The sequence below is a fragment of the Chrysochloris asiatica genome, unplaced genomic scaffold (assembly GCF_000296735.1).
Source record: "Chrysochloris asiatica unplaced genomic scaffold, ChrAsi1.0 scaffold00281, whole genome shotgun sequence".
NCBI lineage: Eukaryota > Metazoa > Chordata > Mammalia > Afrosoricida > Chrysochloridae > Chrysochloris > Chrysochloris asiatica.
In genome coordinates this window covers 153,215-166,684 of record NW_006408799.1, presented here as the reverse complement: position 1 = coordinate 166,684, position 13,470 = coordinate 153,215, and the positions used below count along the sequence as shown (strand labels likewise).

Sequence of the window (13,470 nt, the reverse complement as noted above, 5' to 3'; positions counted from 1 at the left end):
GTCACTTCTGTGCCCACTGTCTCCTGTGTCCCCAGGTCGTCAACTTCCCCTTTCCGACTCCGCCCTCCGTGGAGGCCCTCATCGCCGCCGAGGAGCTGCTGATTGCACTGGGGGCCCTCCAGGCGCCCCAGAAATCAGAGAGGTGTGGCAGGGGCTGGCTAGGGAGGCTGGGGTGCCCTGTCAGCTCTGCTTCTAAAACCCGCCCCAGGATCCTGATCTCCGCCACCTCTGTTCTCCAGGATGAAGCAGCTGCAGAACTCACGGGTGAGCTGCCCCATCACCCCATTGGGCAGGACCATGGCCACATTTCCCGTGGCACCACGCTTTGCCAAGATGCTGGCGCTGAGCCGGCAGCACGGCTGCCTGCCCTACACCATTACTATCGTGGCGGCCATGACGGTTCGCGAGCTGTTCGAGGAGCTGGACAGGTGCGGTGCGGGGCTAGTCGGGAGAGTCAGGGCAGGACCAGCGCCTCTCTGTCCTCTCTGAGCTATTCGCTCGTGTCCAGTGGGGAGAATCAGGGCAGGACCAGCGCCTCTCTGTCCTCTTTGAGCTATTCACTCATGTCCACAGAGGGCGCTAGCCCCTCCCAGCAATCAACCTCTCCACATGAGGGATGGTGGGACTTTGGATTTGTGGAAAACTGGAGGGTCATTCATTCAGTAAAGGCCACTTTTAGGGAGGAACCAGAGGAAAACAGGAAAAGAGTAGTATCAGAAATGATTAAAACATGCTTATAAACGTGTATGTAGCAAGATTTAGATTACATGGTGATTACATGCTAGTTCCAGGAATGAGCAAGGACTTAGTAATTTCTCAATGAAATGCAGCTCCTCCTCCTCCGTATTCCATGTTTTAATGCAAATAACATGCACCTTAAACGTTCTTTACACACTCCCTTGGGTGTTTTCTATACCCATTGGTTATGTGGGTGCATTATTTATGGGGGTGAATTTTATTCAGAAATACAATCCGTGTGTTTTGTGGTTTGATCATGTGAAGGACCCCAGGATCGTTTTGAAAGCATCCTTGGTTTCTCCCAGGTTGGGTCTTTGTATATTGTGAATGTCCTTCTCCCCACAGAGGGAATTGGCCATGGGGAGTTCCTCTCCTGCCATATGAGAACACATGGCACCTCTTCATTTCTCATCGTAATGGTCATGAACTTGAGCCAAGCTTGAGAGTTGGCTTGTGTGGATTGGGGACCCCGCCTAGCTGTAGTCTCTCCATGGGCTGTCCTGGGTGATGACTGAGGATGGCCAGGCAGTAGCCATGTGGTGTGTGTTTGCAGACCAGCCGCCAGCAATGAGGAGCTCGCCATTCTGAAGGGCAAGCGGGCCCGCGTGGCCCAGATGAAGAGGACCTGGGCTGGCCATGGGGCCTCTCTCCTGCTTGGAGACCTCATGGTGCTTCTGGGTGCGTACTCAGCCAGGAGGTGGGGGGACGAGGGATAAGCTGGGACAGTGGGTAGTACAGGAGACTGATAGAGATGTGGTAGTATGGTCATAAAGACTAGGGTGGGTGCTAGCAAGCAGTCGCCTACCCCCTAATCAACTTACAGGTGCTGTGGGAGCCTGGGAGTTTGCGGGTGGCTCGCCCCAGTTCTGTGAAGCCAATGGGCTGCGGTATAAGGCTATGATGGAGATCCGGCGTCTGCGGGGCCAGCTGACCACCGCAGGTAGGTGTCCCGTGTATCTCCTGCATCCTGGCCAGCCGTGCACAGGGCTCCCCTTCCCTGGCATGTGAGGAGGAGTCTGGGCCAGTCTGTTGGGCTGTGCTGTGGGAGATTGGAAAATTCTGGCAGGTGTCGGAGGCTGAGTCCCCATAGATTCCTGCTTTCCCTGTGTCCTGTCCTGAGTGTGTATCTGCTTGCTCACTTCCCAGGCCTTGCCTTTCCTGTCTTCCTGTTTTCTAAATCTACCAAGAGTTTCATGGGAAGACAGAACAATGTGAGAAGTCCCTTTCTGCCCCAACCTCCTTCACTGGTCCTGCTCCCGTTGTCATCTTTATGTCACCTGCCCCTAAGAAGAAGCAGGGCCCAACATGATCTCCCCCAACGTGTAGGTCCTCCTCCCTGTGGCTCCGCGCCACATTCTGTATGAGGTTCAGTGAAGCAGACGACTTCCCTGCCAGTTAACGTCCCAGGGAAGGCAGGAGGGAGGACTGAGCTCCACTCTGCAGACCTCGTCCTTCCACTGGGGCTAAGAAGGGTGACACGAAGCCTGGTGGCACAGAGGATTAGGCAGCTCACTGAAGGGGCGGCAGCTTGAACCCATCCACCACTCTGAGGTAGAAAGATGAGTCAGTCTCCTTCTATAGAGACCTACAGCCTCAGAAACCCTAAGGAGCCGTCTTTCTGCCCTGTTGGGGTCAGTGTGAATCCATTGGAAATGACTTGCCGGCAGTGGGTTCGGGGTGCGGGTTACGTCCTTAGGTCTTGGAAATGGTTTCTGCTTGAATATTACCCTAAAGGTTTGTGGTTCAAACCTGCACCACAGATGAACGACTGGGGATCTTCTGTAAAGATGACAGCCAGGAACACCCATAAAGCACTGCTGCTCTGGAGCACATGGGTTCTCCACTAGCAGTACTGAGCTTCCAGAAGGTCCATGGCAGAGCTGGCCCAGGCCCCAGCCAAGGCAGCCAGTGCTCACCCCTGGCCACTCTTTCTCCCACAGTCAACGCAGTGTGTCCTGAGGCCGAGCTTTTTGTAGACCCCAAGATGCAGCCGCCTTCCGAGAGCCAGGTGACCTATCTACGGCAGATCGTGGCTGCCGGCCTGGGTGACCACCTGGCCCGCAGGGTCCAGAGCGAGGAGCTGCTCGAGGAGAAGTGGAGGAACGCCTACAAGGTGGCAGAGGGGCTCACTGACAGGACCCTCGGGGACCGGGGTGGGCAGGGCCTCCATAGCCATGTGCCCTCTAGGAAGTCCCTGGTGGGGAGGAGCCCTGGTGGCACAGGTCAAAGCATTTGACTGGGAACCAAAAGATCAGTGGTTTAACCCCACTCGATGCTCCTTGAGAGAAAGATGTAGCACCTTAGAAACACTGTGGGGCAGTCCTTCTCGGCTCTGTGTGAGTCAGAATTGACTGGAAGGCGGTGGTGGGGTGGAGCAGACATTCCAGGGTACCAGGGCACTGAGGGTTGTGTGTGTATCTCAGCACTCAGGACCCCCAGCCTAGTTCCTTCCTAACAGGTACCTGACTGAGACATCATTCACACACAATACAGTTAGCCCAGTGAAACGTGCACTACAGTTCAGTTATGTAGGCATCACCACCGTTAAGCCATCAAATCAGTTCCGACTCAGTGACCCTGCGTAGTGTTTCCAAGGAGCGGCTGGTGAGTTTGAACCTCAGACCCTGCAGTTAAAACTAACCTTGCAGTCCAGCACATTAACCCACAGCACCACACCAGGACTCCCCATCAATGTTGTTAAGTGCCGTCGAGTCTGTTCTGACCAATAGCGATCCTGTATAGGGTTTCCGAGGAGCAGCTGGTGAGCTTGAACTGCTGACCTTGCAGTTCAGACGGCTTTGTAGTCTGGCACATTAACCCACTGTGCCACACCATGACTCCCCCATCAACATGATGATGTGGTTTTTTTGTTTTGTTTTGTTTTTTTAAGGTTTTTATTGTGGATTGAGTGAAAGTTTACAGGGCAGATCATCAGTTTTACATTCAACAAATCATACACCTTATTTCATCACAATGATAAACAAAGGAAAAACCACTCAGGCATATATAACAATTTATACCACAAAATGGCACATTCTGCAAGTCTGCCTCCTGGCCACCAGCTCTTAGTCCCTCTCTTCCCATGAATCTAGAGTCCTCATCCACTCGCCCTCTCCATGTCCCTATCTTTCCCTCCGTTTCTGACCTCACTGCTTCTCTGGACAAGGTCCCGCATTCTGCTTGTGCTCTTCTCCCTTGATGGTCCTAGGGTCCTCTGTTTCTGGACTGTAAGATTAACCACTCCCTTGTTTTTGTTACAAAACTTCTACCTTTACAATTGTGACAGTCACAATTAGTCATAACAATTATTCACTATTGAATCATATGAATCTTATCCCCATCTCTTTTCACCAGACCCATCTAGACAAGATGACAGCTATTCAGTGGGGACTCTTTGTTCCCCCACACACTCTTAAACTAAACTCCCTCTTGAAACCTTGTAAACCAGTCACTTTGTGCCTTTATTGTCCCCTCATTTTAGGTAGCTAATGTCTAAGTTGCTTGTCCCTATCTACCGTGTGTACAGACGGGATAGCATTGATACTTCATGTAAAGACTCCTTCCCTCTCTGTTGGTATTTAGAGTTACTACCTCTATGAGTATAGGTCAGGTTCATCAAATTGTAGCGATTTACCCTTATTTCCTTTATCAAAAATTTTTTTTTTTTTTTGTAATCTTCCTCTAGTCAAGTTCTGATTATCAAGCCATCGAGGCTAGGTCAGATTGGTACTATCTACAAGTTTGGGTGTTCTTGTGTATCTCCCCTCAGTTCGTATCAGCTGGATGCGTCACTCTCAGCTGTAGTCCTCTGTAGCTATGTCCTTGTCCATGGGCTCAAGTGTCCCAAGGTCTCACCACGCTTTGGACCAACCAGCCCTTCCTCCTCTCTCTTTCATCTCCAGGTCAACGGGAGTCAATGGATTGTGGTTGAACTCAGCCCTTTTCTTCGTTGCTGCCTTTCCCCCTCTTCCACTCACCAGTAGACCAGTGTGGTCGCCAGCAAGCTTACATGGCTGTTCATGGGTTTCCTTTGAGTTTCAGTCTTAGAGGGTTGTTTGTCCTGAAGGAACTTGATTGCTTGCCTTGATGGCTTCCCGGCTTGCTTATTCTTGTAGTAGCCAGTCATGCTGACATTTTTGTTTTGGGTTTTTCTTATGCTTTTTCTTTGAAGATGTGTCTTCTGTTGCTCTAGCTGTTCCAGGCTGGTCTGCTTGTCCTTGCTGGTCAGACTGTCCCACTTCCTAAGGTTCTGGATGAGACTCAGGATTCCAGAGTAAGTTCCTATACTCTGCAAAGGTTTTGCAAGAGGCCTATTTCACTGGGCAAGTTCTAGAACCCTTTTTAGGTATTCCATTCAGTTATAGTTTGAAGATGGGCTTACAAGTTTTCTGTAATCGTGTTTCCCAACATTCCTTTCTATTCCACTCAAATGTCTATTTTACAATAGTAGGCAAGGGAAACCAGTATTCATAAGACAGTCAAGGATTTTAGTATTATTTACCCTCTTCAAACTATGCCTAGATCCTTGTATCACAGAGCCCTGTTGTTCCAAGGTTGAGCATGCATCACTATTTACCTCTGTCCAATTTAGGCCATGCAAACCTATCTCAATGTTCCCCTATCTTGTTCTTCCACCCCCTCCCTCTTTTTGTATTGCCCTCCTCAACACTTGAACTAAACCCTCCACTGCAACCCCACTGTTGTGGTTACCTTATATTCCATTAACTCTTCCCTCCATTTAAGACAGTCTATTTTATCCTGTAATCTACCTGACCTTCCCACCACCTGGATCTCTGTTCCTCTGTGTTTACCTTCTTTTACATTGTAATTGTTTTGATCATAGACTGACCTCCCAGATCCTCTGTTCTTACAGTTTTATTCTGTTCTTGACTCTTCCATTTGTTGATTGAGTTCACGGTAATGATGCCATGTATGTCATTCTCTGGTTGTTGTCTGTTCTTGTTGGCTTTCAGTCCACAGAACTTCCTTTAGGATGTTTTTCATAGCAGGGTTAGCTTTGGCAAAATCCATTAGCTTCTGTTTATCCTCTTTATTACACCTTTGTATTTGATTGACAGCTTTGCTGGGTAGAGGATTCTTGGGTGGCAGTTTTTTTCTTTCAGGGTTTTATATATGTCTCCCCATTGCCATTTTGCCTGCATGGTTTCTGTTGAGAGATCCAAGCTTAATCTGATTTGTTTGCCTTTGTATGTTATATTTCTCTTTTCCCTAGCTGCTTTCAGGATTCACTCCTTATCTTTGATTTTGGAGAGCTTGATTATTATATGTCTTGGTGATTTCTTTTAGGTTCTGTACTTCCTGGGGTTTGTTAAGCTTCTTGAATGCTTATCTTTTCACTTTTCAGGATGTTAGGAAAATTTTCTTCCAGAAGCTCTTTAACTATCTTTTCTGTGGACTTGTGTGATTGTTCCTGTTCTGGAATGCTGATAATTCTTATGTTATTCCTCTTCATGTTGTCCAACATGAACCTTAGGCCTTCTTCAGATTTTTTTATCCTTTTTCATATTTATTCTTCTATCTTAGTAGTGTTGAGAGATTTATCTTCTAGCTCACTAGTTCTGGCTTCTATCACTTCAGTTGTACTCCATTGCTCTTTCCGTGTATTGTACATTTCTGATACTCTTTTATTAATCATTTGGACCTCTTTCTGTTGGTTTTGAATTGTCTCCAATGCTGTATCTATCTCATTTGATTGTTCCTGTAGCGCTTTCCTGACTTCTTCCTTATTTTTCTCAACTCCATTGTAAATTGTTTTGATACATATTATAATCATTTTGTCCGATTTCCTTCTCAGGGATTTCCAAAGCCTGCCCATCTTCCAGTATGGAGTGTAGGTCTACTTCTAGCTCATTTGCCTCAGTCACTTTATCTCGTTTCTGGACATGTGCAGATATGGTCATCTGTTTCTGTTTTTTGGGCATAATTAGGAGTTATTTGTGGCCTTAATACTTAGATAGGTGTGTATTTGGTATTTTTTATGCTTTCTGATTGCCTCCAGGTAGATGTGATCAAGAGATGGGCTTCCCTTTTCACTCTTCTTCCTGAGAAATTTCAGGATGCCACTGATGTAACTCAGGATTTAATTTTTGGCCTATTTCCTTTTCGGTTTGCCTGTCCAGCTCCACAATCCCCGTTCAGGCCTTTTTCTAGTAATAAACCATTCAGGGCCAGCTGTGGCCCTTTGACATTTCCGTTCAGTTTTAAATGGAAACTGTCATTTTAAATTTCAAAGCGATCTGTGCACATGCATAGTAGCACCCTCTGGGGGTGGGGGTGGAGTGTTCACTCACTCAGGCCCTCTTTCTAGTCACCAGAATGGAGGTACACAGACAGTGAGAGACCCCTGAACAGATAACAAAAATCAAGAATGTCCACTCCTTTATCTCTGTGGTTCTGGTAGGCATCCATGTCTGCTCTGATCCTTCCCCAGCTCGATCTCTCCCAAGATGGCGGCTCAATTAGAAAGCACTGGATTTCTTGTTTCTGCTACAAATTCCCTCAACTGTAAGCCTTCCAACCTTCTAAATATTCCTTTATCTGCGGTTCAGAGTTCTGGGACCATCCCCTGAGCCTGCTTGGTCCGGTATTCTGTGTTGTTGCTGATGGAGCTCCTCACTGTATAGCTACCCATCCCGCCATTGGTTCGTTCTCAGGATGTGTCAATTTTTGTCATCCCTCTAAAAGAAGCTCCCGTGCCTGATAGCAGTCATTCCCCACTCTCCCCTCCCTGGGTCCGGCAGCCAACACTCTGCACCATTCATGCACTACATGGCCTCTTTCACTCATGAGCACGTCCCCAGAGCATTCACGTGGCGGCATGCATCCTTTCTCCACTGGATGGCACTGTGCGGTTCATTGGGCAGCTGACCACAGGATCGGTGGTTCAAACCCACTTGACGCTTCATGTTGAAAGGCTGTCTGTTCCCGTAAAGATATGCATCGGAGCGTCATCTGACTTCATGAAGAAGGAAAATCAAATCCCACACGAGTAACAGCTCAAAGCTGATCCCTAAGGTGGCTGAGTTCAGACTTGCCTCAGCCTTCTCTCCCAGATCGGACAGGAGCCATCCCTCCACAGCTGTCTCTGCTCTGCTGCAGTGGCCACACTGAACTCTGACACCAGGCACACAGTTAACGGGGCTACTACGGAAGCTGTCAGGTGGTGCCATCAAGTCGGTTCCGACTTGTTACACACAACAAAGAAACACTGTCTAGTCCTGTGCTGTCTTGACAATTGTTATGTGTGGGCCCACTGTTACTGTCATTACTGTTGATCCATATCCTTGGGGGTCTTTATCCCCATCATCCCTTTTATCTTCATTGTTACAGTATATATATAACAAAATATTGGCCATTTCAATCATTTTTGTTTTTTTAAAGCTTTTATTATAAATTGAGTGATAGTTCACATGGGAGAACATTGATTGTGTACTTCATCCTATCGTATTTCATTTCATTGCAAGGATTATAATCCATTCTATGCCTCAATCATTCAACAGTTTTTCCTGCTATTCCCTCTGGTTTTGGGGGGTTTTTGATGTACAGATTATAACCAGTTTTACTTGTACAATCAGACCCCACCGACCAGAGTGTTCCTCTTTTTCTCTGACCCTCTGTTTTTACCAAGCATGGTGCTTTTTCCCAGGGACTGGTCCCTCCTGATAACATGTCTGAGTGAACAGGGCAGAGTTGTTACACTGAGGACAGACAGCGTCTTCCCAGCATGGCTGTAGACAGGCCTTTCTCTGGGTCCTGGCCTCTCAGTGCTTCCTTTCCCTCCGGAGTTGCGCTGTGGCTTGGTCATTGGACTGCTAATCACCAGGTCGGCAGTTCAAACCCACCAACGCTTCATGGGAAAACCATGATGCTGTCTGCTACCACACAGATTGTCTTGGGAACTCTACATCGGGTCACTGCGTTGTGATCAACTCCAACAGGCAGGGCAGTTTTTTGTTGTTTGTCTACCCCCTGTTGGTAGGCTCCTCCTAGACCCCCATACACTCAACCATCTCTCTCTACAGACACCCCTCCTTGATGACCCCGTCTTCATCCACCCCAGTTCTGTCCTCTTTTGGGAGCTCCCCGAGTTTGTGGTCTACCAGGAAGTCGTGGAAACCACCAAGATGTACATGAAAGGTGTGAGACTGGGCCTGGCTTGGGCTGCCTGCCCATGTCCCTAGGGCTCCAGCGTGGACCTCCGGCCCCTAGCTGCTGGCCTGCTGTGACCCCACTTTCCCGCACCACAGGTGTCTCTGCTGTGGAGGTACAGTGGATCCCTGTGCTTCTGCCCCCTTATTGCCAGTTCGGCCCGCCCACTGATGAGCCGCCTCCCACCTACTGCCCTGAGACAGGACGCGTTCTATGTCACCGCGCCAGCGTGTTCTGTGAGTGGGGACCTTTCCAAGGCTGCAGCCCTTCTGCCAGCTGGCCCCTGGGGGGCATCACCTGTCCCTGTCCCTAGGAGGCGTTCTGTGCAGAGGGCTCATCCAGGCCTCCTACGTCTGACAGGAGATGATTAAGGGAATGTTGGGGTCCTCACTGGCTCCCACCCTCGCTCTAGATCGCGTCGGCTGGCCACTCCCCGAGGTGCAGGTGGACTTCCCTGAGGGCATCGACCGCTACAAACACTTCGCCCGGTTTCTACTGGAAGGGCAGGTAGGCAGCTAGGTGACCACACACACTCCCCTTGGCATTTCTCAGGGTCCAAGGTGGGAGGGCAGTGGATTTCTCACCCCTTCCTGTGGTCTCTCTAGGTCTTCCACAAGCTGGCTTCATACCAAAACTGCCTTCTGTCCCGTCCCTGCACGATGCTGAAGACGTGGGCCAGGTATAGCATGTTCTGACCACTCGACATCAGGCAGGGGGCAGAAAGGGCATCTGTAGGATTTGGGCCTGCCGCCACAAATCCCTGCCGAAACCATCAGGACAGTCAGGAAACCATCAGTTCAAAGTCAGGCTGTCGGTAGGGCCAAGCTCCCTCTGAAGGCGCTGGGGCGACTCCTTGCGTCTTCCCACTTCTGGGGAGCCAGGTGTTCTTGGCTTGTGACCACATCACTCCTGTCTCTGCCTCCTTCCCATGGCTCCCTCTTCTCTGTTCCTGTGTCTGAATCTTCCCCTGCTTTTTCTAAGAAGGATCTGTTCCGCTCTAGCACGGCCTTGCTCATCATTTAACTGATGGCATCTTTAAAGACCCGAATTCCAGATTAGGGCATGAGTTTTAGGGAACATTCTCCAGACCACCAAGGAGCCATGGTAGTACCGTGGGTTAAGCACAGGTCTGCTAACTGAAAAACCAGCAGTTCAAACGCACCAGCCTCTGTGAGAAAAAGATGTAGAAGACTTGTTTCATCTTCAGTTCCCAAGATGACAGCCTCGGAAACCCTATGGGGCAGTTCAGCTCTGTCCTCTAGGGTGACTTGTACAATGGGATTCATATGAATGTGATACAATCCTGTGTGTGATTTCTGTTACTATGAGGCCGTATCAGGGTGGTGGTGTTAAGTGCCGTCAAATCAGTTCTGATCCATAGCGATCCTGTATAGGGTTTCCAAGGAGCAGCTGGTGAGCCTGAACCGCCAACCTTGCAATTCAAACGGCTTTGCAGTCTTGTACGTTAACCCACAGTGCCACGCACCAGGACACCATATCAGGCTTGTAGGGGGTCTGTATATCCTTGTGTGGTATGAAAAGAACTGTTTGGCATAGAAGCAAGCCAGCAGGAAGCGAGGGAAAGGTGATGCCACATGGAGATCTCCAAGGTACCAAGACAAGGGTTTTCCCAGATCTGACAGCCTTCCTCGAATCCCTGACTCCCAGCCCTCTGCGCTCTTGGGGAGGACATTTCTGTCCTTGAAATCCACCCACTTGTGGGCTTTCTGTGGCATCATCCCAAGGACACTAAGGCAGAGTGGAAGTGGGGTTTAAACTACCCCAGCCCCTCACCACACCCAGCACAACTGAGAAGGGACCCCCAATACCTGCCCAGTAACGGCTCCAGCTGCCTATCTACACCTTGCCCTCTGCCCGGCAGGCTGCAGCCCAGGACAGAGACTCTCCTGAAGGCCCTTGTCGCTGAGAAAGCAGACTGCCGTGACGCCTTGCTGGCCGCTTGGAGGAGAACCCCCAAATGTGCGTTGGATGGGGTGGGATGTTACCAGCTGAGTTGTGGGCTGTGCACATGGGCAGCCGGGTGGGCGGGAGGGAGGACTGCCCTGTTCTCCAGCAGCCAAGGTTCCTGCCATCTCATTTGGAAAGCTCGCATTCAGAGCTGCTTCTGACATGCTTACACCCTCTCTCCCGCAGATCTTCTGGCAGAGTACTGTGAGTGGCTCCCACAAGCTCTGCACCCCGACGTGGAAAAAGCGTGGCCCCCTGCCTCTGACCGCTGATGGCACCTGGCTCCTCAGGAGACTGAAGGGCTGGCCGAGTGTCACCTGACCTCCCAGATCCTCCCAAGAGGCAGGACATGCCCCTGGAGACGCCCTTTCATCTCAGCCTGTTTGTGGACCAGACTGTTCCGGCTGGGATGTTGTCGTGACTGTTCATGACTCGATGGGTCGTTTTATTTCACATGCTGCTGTTCTGTGTTGAAATGTGCTCTCAGACCACATTCATTGCAGGACTGGGAGGAGGTTTATGAATAGGAAGGTGTCTGCTCAGAGCATCCTGGTTGGTTGTTTTCCCTGGAGGTAGACCACTGTCCCCCACAGTAGTAGTGGTGGGGTATTACCCCCATGCCTGTCACTGGCTTCAGGCAAGTGAATGACTCTGTTCAGACCTTGGGGGCCTGGCTTCCCCCCCCCCCCCAATCCTTCTCCTGTAAAAGCAGCCGAGTGGCCACCAAATCTCACTGTAGCCACAAGGACTGAGGCATTTGTCCTGTCTGCTCCTGACATGGCATGTCCTCATTTATTCCTGCCCTGTTAGCCTCAAGAGGGACCCTGACCCAGACCTTTCCCTGGTGGGAGCAGAGGAGGCCCCTGGGGGAGGACAGTGGACAAGTGGGCCCTCGCCGTCTCTCCTGCCCTCTGTGGTGAGGACCGGCCTGGAACAGAGAATGAAGAATTTTGATTTGGCAACGTTGATCTCCCCAGGTGGATTTATCCCACAGAATGGGTACAAAGACCTAGGTGGGCACGTGGCAGTGGTCGGATCTCTGTGCCTTGTAGTCCTGCTAAGGAACGCCTTGACCTCACCCCCAAAGTCTTTATCATGGTCCTGGTCGTCCATCCACCCCCACGCAAACTTCTTCACCCCTTATCATACCTCCTGTTCGTTCATGGGCAGCCCGTGGCCCAGAGCATCCTGCAGACCAATTTTGCTAAACCCACTCAGCAATGGAGGAAAGCTTTCATTCCTGCTAACAATTGGAACTGGGGTATTTACCAGCCAGAAATTCCAGGCTCACTAAAACGTTTGTGGAAGCCATTCTCCCAGGTACCACAGCATCCTCTGACTTCCAGCTTTTACTCAGTGGCCACACCAAGCTAGGCCAGCTGTCAACTGCTCGTTCCAGCTCACGTGACCCTATAGGGCAGCATAACCCTGCAGTGTTCTTATAGGGCAGAGTAATCCTACAGGGTTCCTGAAACTATAAATGTCGATGCCACCTCTCTCCTGCTGATGGGTTAGAACCGCTTACCTCTCTTGTTCGCACCCAAATCCTTCACCACCAGGGCTCATCAGCAACCACAGCAAAGAAAAAAAATAGGATCACGGGATGCTGTTGGGTGCTGCGAGTTGGTTCTGACTCACAGCACCCCTGTGTGGGGTTTCCAAGGAGCGGAAGTGGGTTTGAATCCCTGAACTTGCGGTTAGCTGTCTAGTACTTATCCTATAGCTCCATGCCAAGACTCTGGATCAGGGACCACTCTTAAAAATAGTGGTGGTGTGTCATGGAGTCAGTTCCAACCATGTATAGGGTTTCTGAGCAGCAGCTGATGAGCTTGAAATGCCAACCTTGCGGTTCAAACCAACTTGGTTGTTCAGTGGGGAAAATATACCATATAATTCACCATTTTAAAAAGCGTGCCTTAGTATTTGGAGTTGAACAGATATTTTGCTAATTCTTCAGTTTGCTTCATTCCCTACACCCTTAGTGTTACGTACTTTCGAGTTGTTTCCAACTCACATCTCCCGTGTAGGTACGCACAACAAACTGCCCAGTTCTGCCTCCCTCCGCCTCACAGTTGTTGCTCTGCGTAAACCCAGTGCCGCCGCTGTACCAATCCATTTCATTGGGGGATCTTCCTCCTCTGATCCTCCATTTTACCAAGTATGATGCCTTTCTCCACGCATTGGTCCCTTCTGATAGTACATCTGAAGTATGTGAGATGAAGTCTGGCCAATCTGGCTTCCAAGCAGTATTCTGGATATACTTAAAACACAGGTGTATTTGTTCTTTTTGGCAGTTGATGGTACTGTTTTTTTTTAAGGTTTTTATTGTGGATTGAGTGAAAGTTTTCAGGGCACATTATCGATTTCACATTCAACCATTCATATAGCTTGTTTCATTACATTGATTATAATCCCCTCCACATACCATCAGTTAACAGAGTTTCTCTCTATCCTCTTTAGCTTTTTTTTTTTTGGGGGGGGTGCGGAACTTTGCCTTTTTGGAATTTATAGTCTCGGCTTTTAGGGAAGGTTTTTACATTTATCTGTGGGTATCCAGGGCTCATGTATGGAATTACTAACCAGCATAACTGAATA

General features: G+C 49.5%; 1 protein-coding gene across 1 annotated transcript in view; it reads left to right on the top strand.

The window, feature by feature from the left end:
• The window catches only part of DHX37 (DEAH (Asp-Glu-Ala-His) box polypeptide 37), a 39,161-nt gene extending 28,014 nt beyond the window's left edge, over window positions 1-11,147 (top strand). Inside the window, exons 17-27 of the mRNA XM_006874523.1 lie at window positions 36-142; window positions 240-428; window positions 1,292-1,416; window positions 1,562-1,678; window positions 2,679-2,851; window positions 8,781-8,895; window positions 9,006-9,143; window positions 9,320-9,414; window positions 9,513-9,586; window positions 10,790-10,887; window positions 11,062-11,147. Coding sequence (XP_006874585.1) covers window positions 36-142; window positions 240-428; window positions 1,292-1,416; window positions 1,562-1,678; window positions 2,679-2,851; window positions 8,781-8,895; window positions 9,006-9,143; window positions 9,320-9,414; window positions 9,513-9,586; window positions 10,790-10,887; window positions 11,062-11,147 — 1,317 coding nt within the window. The remainder of the gene's footprint in view (window positions 1-35; window positions 143-239; window positions 429-1,291; window positions 1,417-1,561; window positions 1,679-2,678; window positions 2,852-8,780; window positions 8,896-9,005; window positions 9,144-9,319; window positions 9,415-9,512; window positions 9,587-10,789; window positions 10,888-11,061) is intronic.
• Window positions 11,148-13,470: the final 2,323 nt, after the last annotated feature.